Below are 14,298 nucleotides of genomic sequence, written 5' to 3' on the forward strand. Positions count from 1 at the left end.
GCTCTGACTGGCCAGTTAGCAGAGTCAATGTCATGCTCGGTGTGACAATCCTTCCTTGGGCCCCTTCTCTTGACAAACCCACATCTCTGACTCCATGTCCCCCACCTGCCCCAGGCATGCCCCCCACACCTCACACCCAAGATCAAGTGGGCTAACAATGCCCCTTTGCTCTGTCCCCCTAGACTTTTTTGTTTTGTTTCATTTGAGTCACATTCGGCAATGCTCAGGGGCTACTCCTGCTCTCTGCACTCAGGAATTACTCCTGGCAGTGCTGGGAATTGAACCTAGGTCAGCCGCGTGCAATGCAAACGCCCTACCCAGAGTACTATCGCACTGGTGCCTGTCCCCCAGTCTTGAGGGGGACTTCCCACCCTGATTAGACACGGAAAAGGGGGAGAAAGAGGAACAGGAGGAGGGGAAGAGAAGGAGATGGAGGAGAAGGAGAGGGAGAAAGACCGTCTAGACCAGAGGTTCTCAGACTGATTTAGCTCACTGCCCGTTTTCAGAAAAAAAAAATCACTCAGCACCCCCAGGAGATCTACCTTCTTTAATCAAACAAACAGAAGCACTCTTCACCCTAAGGTACACCTGAGGGGCTGGAGTGATAGCACAGCGGGTAGGGCGTTTGCCTTGCACGCTGCCTGACCTGGGTTCGATTCCCAGCATCCCATATGGTCCCCTGAGCACCGCCAGGAGTAATTCCTGAGTGCATGAACCAGGAGTAACCCCTGTGCATTGCCAGGTATGACCCAAAAAGAAAAAAAAATAATAAGGTACACCTGAGGTACTGGCGCCACCTAGAGAGGTCCAGCCCCTGGTGGGGGAAGGGGGCGGACATCACCCACTTGGGGTGGTCTATACCCTTTCCTCTCTTACATCTATTCTGTTACATCTACATCTACCCAACCTCCTCTCTCAAACACACGGCCCAGCCTCTGCCCAGTCTCACTGGCCATGGTCTCTAATCCTGGAACCGTCTATGCACCTTCCACCCCAGCACCCCAAGATCTCTCTGCATACACCATGTCCCCTGCAGACCCCTATTTCTTCCTGCCTTCATCGAGCTCATTTCTACTTGTTTTTCAAGTTTTGGCTTAAGGATAATTACTGTGTGTCTCAAAGGTTAGTAACTGCCCAACCTCTATAATACACACACACATATATACAGCTATATCTGATATATGTATATTTCTATATCTGACATATATATGTAACTTTATTGGAAGTATTCACCATTGCATGCTTCCTAAAATTCTCTGATGAATAAGCAAAGTCTTTTTAAATGCTGTTTATCTCATTTTACAAGTGAGAAAATTACAATTTTACAAAATTACAAGGTTACAATTTTTGCCCAAGGACCCACAACTGGTAACAATCGTAGAAACCATAAACATGTTGATTAAATAATCAGAGTTTGAAAGCAGTGACTTTAATGGGTTGGAATATAGTACTTTGCTGTGGCAAGTGTAGTCCTGAGGGGCTGGTGCGGCTGTAAGGTCCAGCCCAGCTCTCTCCGCGAACCCTCCTCTGGCCAAGGCCCAGTGTCTGAGCGTCTGTCTGCCCCACCCCCTGTAACCCAGACTCACTCAGCCGCAAAGACACACTTCCTCAGGTGAGAAACTCACAATCTGAGAACAACAACAAAATGCCCCTTCTTCTAAAGGGTTCACAGAAGAGGTTTAAATGCTCAAGAGCACACCACGAAGCGATCCCTGACCTCACCCAGCAGGCAAGAAATATAGAGAGATATATTTAGATTCTTCATTTAGCAGAAGTGAAAGTTCTACAAATTTGCTAGAGGGCAGTTTAAGTGACCTACCTCAACAATTTAAAGACATCTTCCTTTTGACTTCTGGCAATCTGCCCTGAGGGAAGAACAGCCCAAGTATGCTAAGTAGTAAGTTCTGGGATAACCTAAACTCCTAACTAGCGAGCTTTGGATAAATAATGGCACTGGAAACAAAATAATATCGTGCAGTGAACATCTGTGTGATACCACGTAGGGTGGGAAACACATGTTCTTAGCTGCGAAGAAGATGGAGTTGCAAAACAAAAAAGATGTTGCGGGGGCAGAGGTGAAGGGGGGAGGGCGGGATCCCTTCTTCCCTTTCCTTGGCGCACAGGCTTAGCCCTGATACTCACACATGCTTTCCAACCTGGCCCGCTGCTGAGGTTGTGATGCTCCTGCATACACTGGTCACTGTGGTGCTTGCCTGCAGCTGACTCAGGTTCGATTCCCTGCATCTCATACGGTCCCTGGAGCACTACCAAGCATGATTCCTGGGTGCAGAGCCATGAATAACCCCTTAGCATTGTCAGGTAAAGGTAAAAGGTAAAGGCCCTCCCGTTGATCGTCGATTTGCTCGAGCGGGCCCAGTAACGTCTCCATTGGAGACTTTGTTGTTACTGTGTCTGGCATATCGAATACTCTCGGTAGCTTGCCGGGCTCTCCGAGAGGGGCGGAGGAATCGAACTCGGGTTGGCCATGTTGGCTGCGTGCAAGGCGAACACCCTACCCGCTGTGCTATTGCTCCAGCCAGCATTGTCAGGTGTAACCCCAAAACCAAAACTAACAAATTCCTTTTCTTCTCTGGCACCAGAGAGTGCAGTGGGTAGGCACCAAACAGGGCCTTCCATGAAGCCAACCCGGGTCTGATCTCCAGCCCTGCCAGGAGTGATCTCTGAGCAAAGAGCCAGAAATAAGCCCTAAGCACAGACAGGGATGACACCAAAAAAAATCAAAAATAAGAAAAAAGAAGAAAGTCTGCTGACCTATCAGTGAAAGCAGTGATCTCTGTGAGGTACACAAAGGTGAAGCCAAGAGGGCAAAAGAACAAAATGTGGTTTCCTCTGTAGTCAGACAGCTAGCATCTTTGAATTGACCATCTGGCATGAACGGCTGTGGCTTTGAAGTTGGGAGTAGGGTCCCTGATTTTGACATTTCCTGAAGACAACTTATTTCACAGCACTGACAAAGATAACCCCAAACTGGCCAGGAAGATTGAGAAAGTTATTTCTATACCTAGAACACATACTCTACATATATGAACATACATGTGTAGGTATTCCTATTTCTCCATCTATATCCTTCTATATATGTGCACCTATAATCATTGCAGCACTACTGACAATAGCAAAGATCTAGGAACAGATTATGGATATGGCTCAAAGGTACAGGTGCTTTGCATATGGAACTCTGGGTTCACACTCTGGCATTACATAGTCCCCCAGTTACTGCCAGGATGACCCCTATCCATGCATCACTGCACCAAGTGTGGCCAATACATATAGCGCCAAGCACCCAGTGACAGTTGATCAGATAAAGAAACTGTGGTCCAGGGACTGGAGGGATAGTACAGCAGGTAGGTGCTTGCTTTGCATGTGGCCGACCTAGGTTCAATCCACAGCATCCAGTATGATTCCCTGAACACTGCTGGGAGTGATTCCTGACGGCAGACCCAGGAGTAACCCTTGAGCATCATGGGTCACTGTCACTGTCACTGTCACTGTCACTGTCACTGTCCTCCCGTTGTTCATCGATTTGCTCGAGCGGGCCCAGTAACGTCTCCATTAGAGACTTTTGTTGTTACTGTGTTTGGCATATCGAACACATCACGGGGAGCTTGCCAGGCCCTGCCGTGTGGGCGAGATACTCTCGGTAGCTTGCCGGGCTCTCCGAGAGGGGCGGAGGAATCGAACTCGGGTAGGCCATGTTGGCTGCGTGCAAGGCAAATGCCCTACCGCTGTGCTAGCATCATGGATGTGGCACAAAAAAAAAAAAAAGAAAGAAAAGAAATTTTCTAACCAGAGAGATAGTTCAATGAGCAGGGTACATGCTTTGTATGCAGGAGGTAAAAGGTCTGGGTTTGCCCCCACAACAGAATGGTCCCTTTAGTGCCACAACAAAAGTATATAGCTCTTGGATGCCACCAGGTGTGTTCCCAAAATAATAGTGGTGGGCTTGAGAGACAGCACAGTGGGTAAAGTGTCTGGCGGCTGGCCTGAGTTTGTTCTCCAGCCCCCCCATACGTTCCTCCTGCCCGAAGTAATCACTGAGCATCACCTCCAAGCCAACTACAAATAAATAGTTGTATATGGACACAAGGGAATACTATTCAGCCATAAGTAAAGAGAAGTATTTGTGATTTTGGACCACACCCGACAATACTCAAGGGTTACTCCTGGCTCTATGTTCAGGAAATACTCCTGGCAGTGCTCGGGGAACCATACGGGGTGCTGGTGTTCGAACCCAGGTTGGCTGCATGCAAGGTAAATGCCCTACCTGCTGTACTATGGCTCTGGTGCAGAAAGGTTGAAGTTTTAACCTCAGCGACTGCATGGTTGGAAGTGGAGGGGGTCATAAGTCAGTCAGAAGGAGAAAGACAATGGAAGATGTCAGGCACCCAGTGGAACACGAGAACAAAGCAGGTACTGGAGAGAGTACAGGGGTTAAGGTGCGTGCCTGTGTGCAGCCAGTCCTGCTTTGATCCTGGCACCACCTGGTCCCCCACCCCCCACCCTTTATGTCTGGGCTGTGCAGCCTGGAGGCTCATAAGCATTGCTGGGGAGACCCCCAGGTCCCTACACTGAACGGCATAGACAGGGCCCTCACACTGAACTGCCCACTGTTAGGCTGAGAATCCCCAGGAGGGATCACTGAGCACCTCCAGGGAGACTCCGCCAAAGAAAACAAAACAAAGTAACAATATGTAACAAAGCCTTAGAGCTCCAGCAACCACTGACCTGAGGGCAGGCGGGGCAGGAAGTGGAGTTTGAGGGTGAATGAGGTATGGTAACATTGTTACCCTCAGACATAAAAACATTTACATTCTTACAAACCAATGGTTAGTTGTTAGTTACCACAATTTAAAAATTGCTTGTAGGACAGGGTGATTGTACAGCTAGCAGGGCCCTTCCCTTGCCTTGCCCAGGCCTGCTGGAATCAATGTCCCGCACCCAATTGTGATCCCCTGAGCCCCAGCAGGAGTGATCCCCGAGTGCAGAGCCAGGAGTAAGTCCCAAGTACTGCCGGGTGTGGTCCCAAAATGCATGTATTAGTGTATATGTACACACATACCTATATACACATAGATAATGTTTAGGTTAGATGTCTAGTTAATATTAGACAAGACTTTTTTCCGTGTTCTTTTTTTCTCTATCTACATGCTTCTAGGTATTTTTATTTAATTACTTTTGTGTAGTAGATTTTGTGTAATTACTTCTGTAAAGGAGAAAGCAGCACTGCATTTCATATTATTTTATTGATGGGGGGCAGGTGTTGGGCTATACTTGGAAATTCTCAGGCCACTCCTGTCTGTGCTTTGCTGCCAATATGCGATGCCAGGAATCCAACAAAGGTCTGAAACATGAAAGGCAATCACCTTAACCCTTATTATTTCTCTGGTACTCGGGGAGCAGGGGGGACACTGCATTTTTAAAAAGAAGCTCTGGGTGGGAGAGATAGTACAGTGGGTAAGGTGCCTTCCTTATATATGGCCTGCCACGGTTCAATCCCAAACATTGCATATGGTCCTGAGCCCCACCAGGAGTAAATTCTGAGCACAGTCAAACCCTGGCCACAGTTTGCGGCCAAAACAAACAAACAAAAAATAGTTCTTCCTAAGTATCATACTAGGTGAAATGAGTCAGAGAGAGAGGGACAGACATAGAAAGACTGAACTCATTTGGGGAATATCAAGTAACAGAATGGGAGATGAACACCCAAGAATAGTTGAGATAAGTACCAGGAGGTCTGCTTCATGACTTGGAAGCCGGCAGCACATGCTGGGGGAAATCCAGCTCAGATAGAGAAGGGAACACCAAGTAAAGGGTGTTTGGAGGCTAGGTCGGGATGCGAGACACATGCTGAAAGTAGACTATAGACCAAACACAACGGTCACTCAATGCCTCTATTGCAAACCACAACACCCTAAATGAAAGAGAGAGCAAGAGGGAATGCCCTGCCATGGGGTGGGGGGGGCTGGGAGGGCTACTGGGTTCATTGGTGGTGGAGAATGGGCACTGGTGGAGGGATGGGTACTTGATCATTGTATAACTGAAACTCAAACACAAAAATATGTAAGTCTACAACTGTACCTCATGGTGTTTCACTAATAATAATAAAAAAAATAGTTCTTCCTCCAATAAGCTGAAGAGGTTCCGTGGCATCAGTTCTAAAGCACATAGAACTACATGCTTCTGGGCATAATTGCTCACATGTGGATTACAAACACAGAAGATCTAGTTGGAGGGAACCTTTCTTCATCATACCGTCTCTCAATCCTGCACAACCTTTCCGTGTTATTAAAGGGATAGATATAAACAGCTGTTGAATATACCATCACTGAGGGCCAGGGAGCACGCCCATCATATAAGAGCTCCACTTCTCAGCATCTCATAGGCTATGGGAGACTGCTAGGTTGGCACTGGTGACCCCTGCATTGCTTTGTGGGAGCAAAGAATAGAACCCTTCAGCCTGGAGAGATGGTACCAGGGTAAGGTGCTCGCCTGGCATGCCCAAGACCATGGTATGATATCCAGCACCCCATATGGTCTCTTGAGCATGGTCAGGACTAGTCCCTGAGCACAACAGGGTGTGGCTCTAATTCCCCCTTTCACCACCACCACCAAAAAAAAAGGAGACTTGGAAGTTTTCTGGCCCAGTACTGCTAGGAGTGGCCCCAGATGCCCCTTGAGCACTTTGGGGGCCCCCCAAACATCCATTTAAGTCATAATTCCAAACAGGTCACAAATACTAGCATCCCTTATCTGTAAAATAGAAATAAAAACAGTGTCTAATATCATGAGGGTTAAATGAAGCAATTAGTCAGGTTGGAAAGGCAGTACAGGGGGTAAGGTGCTTGTCTGATCTGTCCGTCACGAGCCCCGCAGACGGTCCCCCAGTAACTCTATTAGTGACCCCAGATCTCGGCCGATGTGGCCCCAAACCACCGAAATGCTTATGGAACAAGTATGGACTAATCTGTTCTCTTTTTTTTGCGCGGACGTGGGATTTTCGCGGTTTTGTTGTTGTCATTCCTCGCGCCGCCACAAGGTGCGCTGCAGCGCCCGGACTGCGCGGGGCTGGGGCGGCAGGGCGGAAGCCCGTCTAGCCACCGCCGTCGCCATCTTGGGGGGTGGGCCTCGTCACCCGGGGGTGTTAGGTCGAGGAGTTTCAGAACCCGCCCCCCCCGCCCCGCGGCGACCCTCAGCGCCGCGCGTCGTGCGTTAGACACTCCCGGGGAGTAAATCCTTTGGCCCAAGAGCGAGTCTGAATTTCCTTGGAAACGCGGAGGGCGGCGTCTTCCGGGTCCGGCCTTGCCCCGTGACCCCAGGCTTGTCCTTCCGGGGGCACGACGTAACCGTCGCCCCGCCCCTCCTGCTCCCTCTTTCCGGTGGCGGCGTCTAGCGAAGAGTCGCAGGTGAGAGGGCCGCGCCCGCACAATCCGGGGCCATCCGTTGGTGGGGGCAACCCGCGGGCCCCGGGGGAAGCGGGACGGGGACCCCTGCGGGGAGAGCGAGCTGCGTGTCGGGCGGCGGGGGGACGCGTGCGCGCCGTGTCTCCGAAGGCGGCCCCGGGCCCGTCATGTTGGGAAGCCCCGCGCGCCGCCGTGGGCTCCCACGAGCCGTTTCCCGGGCCGCGGCGGGGCGGCCGGGCGTGGGGAGGGGGTGGGCCTGGGCCGTGGGGTGCCCGGGAGCTACGAGGCGGGCGGGGCGGGGGGTCTGCACCGGCCCGCCCGCGGCGGGGACGCATCTTGTGCCTCCTGGCCTAGGCTCCCGCGGAACTGGGTTCCAGGGATGGTTTGAAGATTTGGTTTCAGACTGTTGGGAAAAGGAGCTATCAGCCGAGGGTAGATGAGAGTTCTTTAGGGAAAAAGAAGCAGTTTCGTCGATCACCCACCGCCCTCCGTTAACTCAGCCACCCTCTGGTCAGGGACCACCGGTTTATTCGTTGACTTATGGGAACACACTGATTTAAAGGCTTCATATAGTTTCCAGTCGTAGGACTTTGGTTTTTATTTTATATTTTTAAATATAGCACCCGAATCGTATCCCATTATGTGTTCAGACCATCTGTGGACTTTTAAGTGTCTCTGTGGACTTTTAAGTGTCAGTGGACCCTTCAGTTTTTCTTTTGCATCTCTTACTGGGCTGTTATACTTCTTGCACTTGTTCTGGTCTTCCTGTTACTTGGATAGGTACCCAGAAGTGGGATTGTGGGGTTCTGGGTGTTTCAAGTTTTGACTCCATGCTGTTTTCCAAAAGATTGCACCGGTTTATGTTCAGTGTGGTATTTGTACGGGTGGTGGTCCCTTTTTATTAGCCAACATGCGCAATGGCACTTAAACTGGTTATGGGAGGGATCTTGACTACAGGAAATAGCACATGGATAGGTGGGTATCTTTTAGGGGTGGGGGACTTGGCGTTCTAACCCACAGTATTCAGATCTAGAATTATGATTGGAGGTTGGAGAGATAGCCTAGAGGATAATGCAGTTGGCTTGCATGTAGCCGACTTGGTTTGATTCCCCAGCACTCTGTATAGTCCCCCGAGGCCCACCAGGAGTGATCTTGAGTATAGAGTAATCCCTGAGTGCCACTGGATATGGCCGGAAAATAATGATAGCTATCAGTTGGCTTCAGTTCCCGCCCCCTCCACCCCCTCCTACTTTCACTAATGGGGGGGCACACCCAGTGATGCTCTGGTTATTCCTGGCTCTGCTCCCTGGTCACTCCTGGCATGCTCTGGTGACTATATGGGATGCTGGGGTCGAACTTGTGCAGGTGCCCTACCCACTGTGCTGTAAGCATGGGTAGATTTGGGACTGTGTCCTTGTTTTTCGTCTTTGGGACTTGGGGGCCCTTGGAACCCAGAAGCACTCCTGGCGTTACTGTGGAGTACTGTGAGGTACAGCCTCAGAATCCCCTGCTTTTGTACTCTATGCTACCACTTGTTGACCTAAACAGTTCTTTCACATCTAGGAGATCAGGCCCAAAGGACATTGATTTCCTGGATTTGCAGAGTTGTTGATTGCAAATCTCTCGAGACTAAGCTTTCTGGGCTCCGGAGGGGTCTGTTCCTCCGGCCCTGAGTTCCTCCCATCCTGTCCGGTTGGTTCAGGAGAAAAGTTACTTGCCAGCTTTGGGTTCTTTCTAGTCCTCCATTCAATCTCTTAGTGTTGCGAGAAATGAATTTTAGAACAAAGCACAATCCTGAGTGGAGGAGGAATGGGGCAGGAGTGACAATTGAGGATTCTGTGTTCCCCATTTTCTGCGCTCGGGATCACTCCTGGCAGTGCTAGGGGGACCGTGTGGGGTACCAGGGATTGAATCCAGGTCAACTGTATGCAGAACAAGTATCTAACCCGCTGTACTCTTTCTAGCCCAAATTTTTCATTTTCTACAAAACTTTGGTAACCAGGTAAGGGGAATTCTAGAAACCTCTTACACTGGAAGTGTTTTCCTTTTCAGAAATGGCACCTCGCAAGGGGAAGGAAAAGAAGGAAGAACAGGTCATCAGCCTTGGACCTCAGGTGGCTGAAGGAGAAAATGTGTTTGGTGTCTGCCACATCTTTGCATCCTTTAATGACACTTTCGTCCATGTTACTGATCTTTCTGGCAAGTAAGTACCTAAAGTGTGAAGTCTCCCGGGTTCTGGCTGCCATTAGCAAGTAACGTGCTAATACAGAGCTTAGCTGTCTGCAGATGGAGCTTGCCTAGGCAGAGCTCGGCAGGGTTTTGGCAGAAAGCCTCTGCTTTTTACTGTATAAGAGGGCATGTGTTCCCTTAATCCTTCCTGGGTGAGAAATGGTTGTGCTTTTGTCCTTAGGGAAACCATCTGCCGTGTGACTGGTGGGATGAAGGTGAAGGCAGACCGAGATGAGTCCTCTCCGTATGCTGCCATGTTGGCTGCCCAGGATGTGGCCCAGCGATGCAAGGAGCTGGGCATCACTGCTCTCCACATCAAGCTCCGGGCTACAGGAGGAAACCGGTACGCAGCCTAGGGTCAGGCGGCGAAGTCACTGGGCATGGGCAGCAGAGCATCTGGATTGAAAGTGTGCTAATCAGTTCTGTGCCCTCCCGCCCCCTGAAATGACTGTGTTTATTGAGCCACCCCTGCATATGGGTGCTGGAAGAGTGATAGAAACAAAGGGGGGGGGGTTTGTTTGTTTCGGTTCATACCTGGTAGTGCTCAGGTATTATGCCCGACTCTGCTTGGGCATCACTCCGGCCAGCCCTGGGGCCTGTGGGGGATCAAACATGGTCTGGTGCACTCTGGCCAGCCCTACAAAGACGTCTATGGTGGTTTAGGTCGCATACTTAAGATACTGGCACTGGAGTATACCTGCCGCCCAGATGGACAGTCTGCTCTGATCCCTTATGTCACCTCTAGTCTGGTCTGTCTTTCCATCTCCTCTCCTCTTCCTCCTTTTATCAGTTTACAACCCAAGGTCAAACACTTAACATTGTTTGATGGTGTTTTTTTTGTTTTTTTTTTTTTTTGTCTCTTCCACGGAGTGAGTTCACCAGGAATCTGCTCTTTTCTTGCTTCACTTAATATGATATCTAGACCACAACTGTCACTGTCCTCCTGTTTTTCATCGATTTGCTCGAGTGGGCACCAATAACATCTTCATTGTGAGACTTGTTACTGTTTTTGACATCAAATATGCCATGGGGAGCTTGCCATTTATATATTATATGTATAATTTTTTATTTCTTTGTTTTTATAAAGTTGTTTGTGATGATTTATGATGTTCAGTGTTCCAGTCCCATCACCATCCCACAATTATTTTTATCTGGTTGTGCATTAGGGTTGTTTTCATATTCTGACTGTACTGGGTCCTGCAGTGAATTTAGGAGTACATGTATCTTTTTGTTTTGGTTGGTTTAGTTTTTTTGATGGTGGAGCGGAGTGGGCATACTCAGTGGTGTTCAGAGTTTAGTCTTGGCTCTGCACTCAGTGATCACTCCTGGCGGGGCTTTGGGGACCATATGGGGTGCCAGTGACAGAACCTGGCTCTGCTATGTGTAAGGCAAGCGCCTTACCCACTGCTGTCTCTCCAACCTCTCGAGTTAATGTTTTTGTATTTAGAGTGTAGGTGCCAAACGGTGAGATTGGCTGGGCTGTATGGGAGTTCTAGTCTTACTTTCTGAGGGGGAATTTCCATACGGTTTTCCTTATGTAACTCTTCGTTTCTTAGGACCAAGACTCCTGGACCTGGGGCGCAGTCAGCCCTTAGAGCTCTTGCACGTTCAGGAATGAAGATTGGGAGGATCGGTGAGTGCCACCCTCAGGGGAGTGATGGATCTTCCCACATTGACCCTCAAAAGTTGATGATAGGGGGCTGTACAGCGGGTAGGGCGTTTGCCTTGCACGTGGCCAACCCGGTTCAATTCCCAGCATCCCAGATGGTCCCTTGAGTGTAAAGCCAGGAGTAACCCCTGTGTATTGCTGGGTGTGACCCAAAAAGCAAAAAAAAAAAAGTGGTATGCCCAATCGACACTGGACCTGGGCTGGTGACTTGGAAATTAAATTTGTTTAACTTACGATTTTCTGGAAACCTCTTGGGACAAAATCTTCTCAAGTACTTTTGCCAGCTTGGTGTGAATTGTTTCCTTCCCGTCCTCTGGTGACAGTGCAGTTCCGTTTCTGAGTCTGTGGCTCACTTCTGGAGCTGGGTTTGAGATGGACACTTCCTTTCCAGTGACACCCGGGTACGCCTGTGTATCAGTAGGGTGTGCTCGACTGTGAATGGGGTCAGAGAGCTAACACGGGGCTGGGGGCACTTAACCTTGCACATAGCCAGCCCTGCTTTGATCCTGAAATGAACCCCTGAGCATTTCACTGGATGTGACTCAAACCACCACACACCCCACCCCCCAGCAGGAATTCCCAGGGGTGGAAATCCTAGCTGGTCCGCCACATTTATGTAGCTCCTGCCCCTTAGCTCGCCCTTAGCCTTTGTCTGTATTTTTAATGTGGGGTTGTGATGTTGACAATCCCTTGGTCTCATGGTCCAGTTAATCTTAAGATTTTTCTATGAGGATGATTTTCAGCCTTTAACCTAATGTTTTTGCTTTTTTGGGTCACACCCAGCAATGCTGAGGGGTTCTTCCTGGCTCTGCACTCAGGAATAACTCCTGGCGGTGCTTGGGGGACCATATGGGATGCTGGGAATCGAACCCGGGTCGTCCACGTGCAAGGCAAACATGCCCTACCCTCTGTGCTATTGCTCCAGCCCCCTAACCTAATGTTTTAAAGATCATCTTTCATTGCTGTGTTTAGGACATGTTCCCACTGAGTTTTAGTTTGGGTAGATGGACAGAAAGCTGGATTATTTCCCTGCCTTTGGCATTCTGTGTACATTGTGTGCACTCACTGAACTTCTGTTTCCATTTTGGGAAAGCCGCATCTGAAGTTTGGAGAAAGCAAGTGAGGCAGTTAGACACTGAGGCTCCCTGCAGGGGGGGCGGGGGTTAGTGGGACCCTGCCCTGTTAGACCTTGGGGAGGAAATACCAGCTGTTTCGTCCAGCTCCGGCCAATGATGTTTTCTCTTCCGCTCACAGAGGATGTCACCCCCATCCCCTCCGACAGCACCCGCAGAAAGGGGGGTCGTCGTGGTCGCCGTCTGTGAACAGGACTCCTGAAATTATTTTCTGTTAATAAATGGCCTTCATGTAAGCTATTTTGACTCTAGTCTCACTCATTTGGGGTTCCCCTCTCCTGCAGGAAGAGTTGATCCTCCTTTCAGTGTTTGACCAGTCTGTGGGGCTGACGCAAGGTCTTTGTCTGTGAGGGCGAGCCTGTGTTCTGCCACTGATTCCCGGGGGGTGGGGTCCAAAGAGATGAGGTGGGTGCCAGGGCTCGTGCTGGGGCTTCTTCGTACTGCTTGTCGGGATGCTGCGTTGCTTTGGACACCAAGTGGCCAGGGCCTTGCAGACCTTGTTTCAGAAGTGGAGATCTTCTATTGGTTTCTGAGGTGGCCCAGTGCTTAGAGGCAGCAGAGTGGGGACTGGAGCCAAGTGTAGCCTGCACAGCAGAAGAGCCTTCCAGCCCGAGCCATATATAAACACGCGTGGGTGTGCTCTCCTCCGTTCCCCATACCTTCTGTGCAGAAGCCAGAGTGTGCTCTGCTGCATCCTTTTCTCGCTTGGCAGCTCTTGGAGCTTGTTCTACATCAGTACACAAAGTACATATTCAGTCACCCCACAGATACACACCAAGCCCTATTTTCATCAGTGATGAAAATAAATTTGCTTTCTGGAAGCTTGCACCGAGCCTCGAGGACCCGGTGACAGCAGATGGTCGTGAGTTCTTTAAGATCCAGCGTGGGGCCCTTTTATGGTGACTGCTGCAGAAGCTGCAGGAACAGGACACAAGGCCCCGAGCCAGGAAGGGTTCTGAATGCTCAGGCTGGAACAGAGAGCATCAAGAACACAAGGGAAACAGACCAGTAGCAGCTAGGGATGCTGTCAATGGGGGCAATCCTTTGATGTGCTTTTGGAGCAGAAACCAGCAAATGAATGAATAATAGATCCTGAGGCACAGGTGTGGGTTACTGTGTTGAGTAGCATAGAGTAGCGTGTAGCCAGACAGGTTGAGGATGCTTGCCTTGGGCACTGCTCACCCCCTTGGGACCGCATACTGCCAGGGGTCCCTCCTGGGCAGGGCTGGGTGTGACCCAAACGTGCCAACGCCCCCACACTAAAAAGTTTGCCGAGGATCTAAGATGCAAGTAAGCTGAAAGGTCTAAGATCCACCTTACCTGGAGGCTGGACTCAGTGAAAGGAGAGATTTTGGAGAAACTGCGACCTGAATGAGAATTGATAACTATTACCTGAGGACCTGATAGGACTGGAGCACACATGCAGCCTCAGGCTGAATTCCCTGTGCCCTCAGGTCCCCCAGCCTGCTGGAGGTGGCCTCACGGACCATGCCTGAAGCGGCCGAAGGCACCGGCTGTTCCCCTTACTCCTAAAAAGACAGATTGATGTCATGGTGACTTTTTTTTGGGGGGGGTGGTGCACTGTAGAGGGGATTAGATCTTCCTGGCAGTGCTCAGGGCTCCTGCCTCTGCTCAGATTCTATTCCTGGGGGTGCTCAGGGACCATATATGGTGCTGGGAATTGAACCGGGGTCAGCCATGGGCAACCCCTTTGCTATCTGCCCGTTTGTTTTTAATGTTGTGACTACACCCAACAACAGTACTTACTGGTGGCATCGGGTCCCCTGGGATGCCCAGCAATGCTGGCCAACAGCGCAGTGCTGGGGTAGAACTCTGGGCTTTGCACGGG

General features: G+C 50.1%; 1 protein-coding gene across 2 annotated transcripts in view; it reads left to right on the forward strand.

The window, feature by feature from the left end:
- RPS14 (ribosomal protein S14) overlaps positions 1–12,689 on the forward strand; it is a 35,775-nt gene extending 23,086 nt beyond the window's left edge. The window contains exons 1-5 of one of the 2 annotated variants that reach the window (XM_056124599.1): positions 7,272–7,421; positions 9,471–9,621; positions 9,829–9,990; positions 11,204–11,280; positions 12,571–12,689. In XM_056124599.1, the coding sequence (XP_055980574.1) occupies positions 9,473–9,621; positions 9,829–9,990; positions 11,204–11,280; positions 12,571–12,638 (456 nt within the window). In that variant the 5' untranslated portion in view covers positions 7,272–7,421; positions 9,471–9,472 and the 3' untranslated portion in view covers positions 12,639–12,689. Of the gene's footprint in view, positions 1–7,271; positions 7,422–9,470; positions 9,622–9,828; positions 9,991–11,203; positions 11,281–12,570 lie in introns of those variants that run through there. The other variant, XM_056124600.1, reaches the window with a different exon arrangement.
- Positions 12,690–14,298: the final 1,609 nt, after the last annotated feature.

The sequence above is a fragment of the Sorex fumeus genome, unplaced genomic scaffold (genome assembly GCF_029834395.1).
Source record: "Sorex fumeus unplaced genomic scaffold, SorFum_2.1 ptg000051l, whole genome shotgun sequence".
NCBI lineage: Eukaryota > Metazoa > Chordata > Mammalia > Eulipotyphla > Soricidae > Sorex > Sorex fumeus.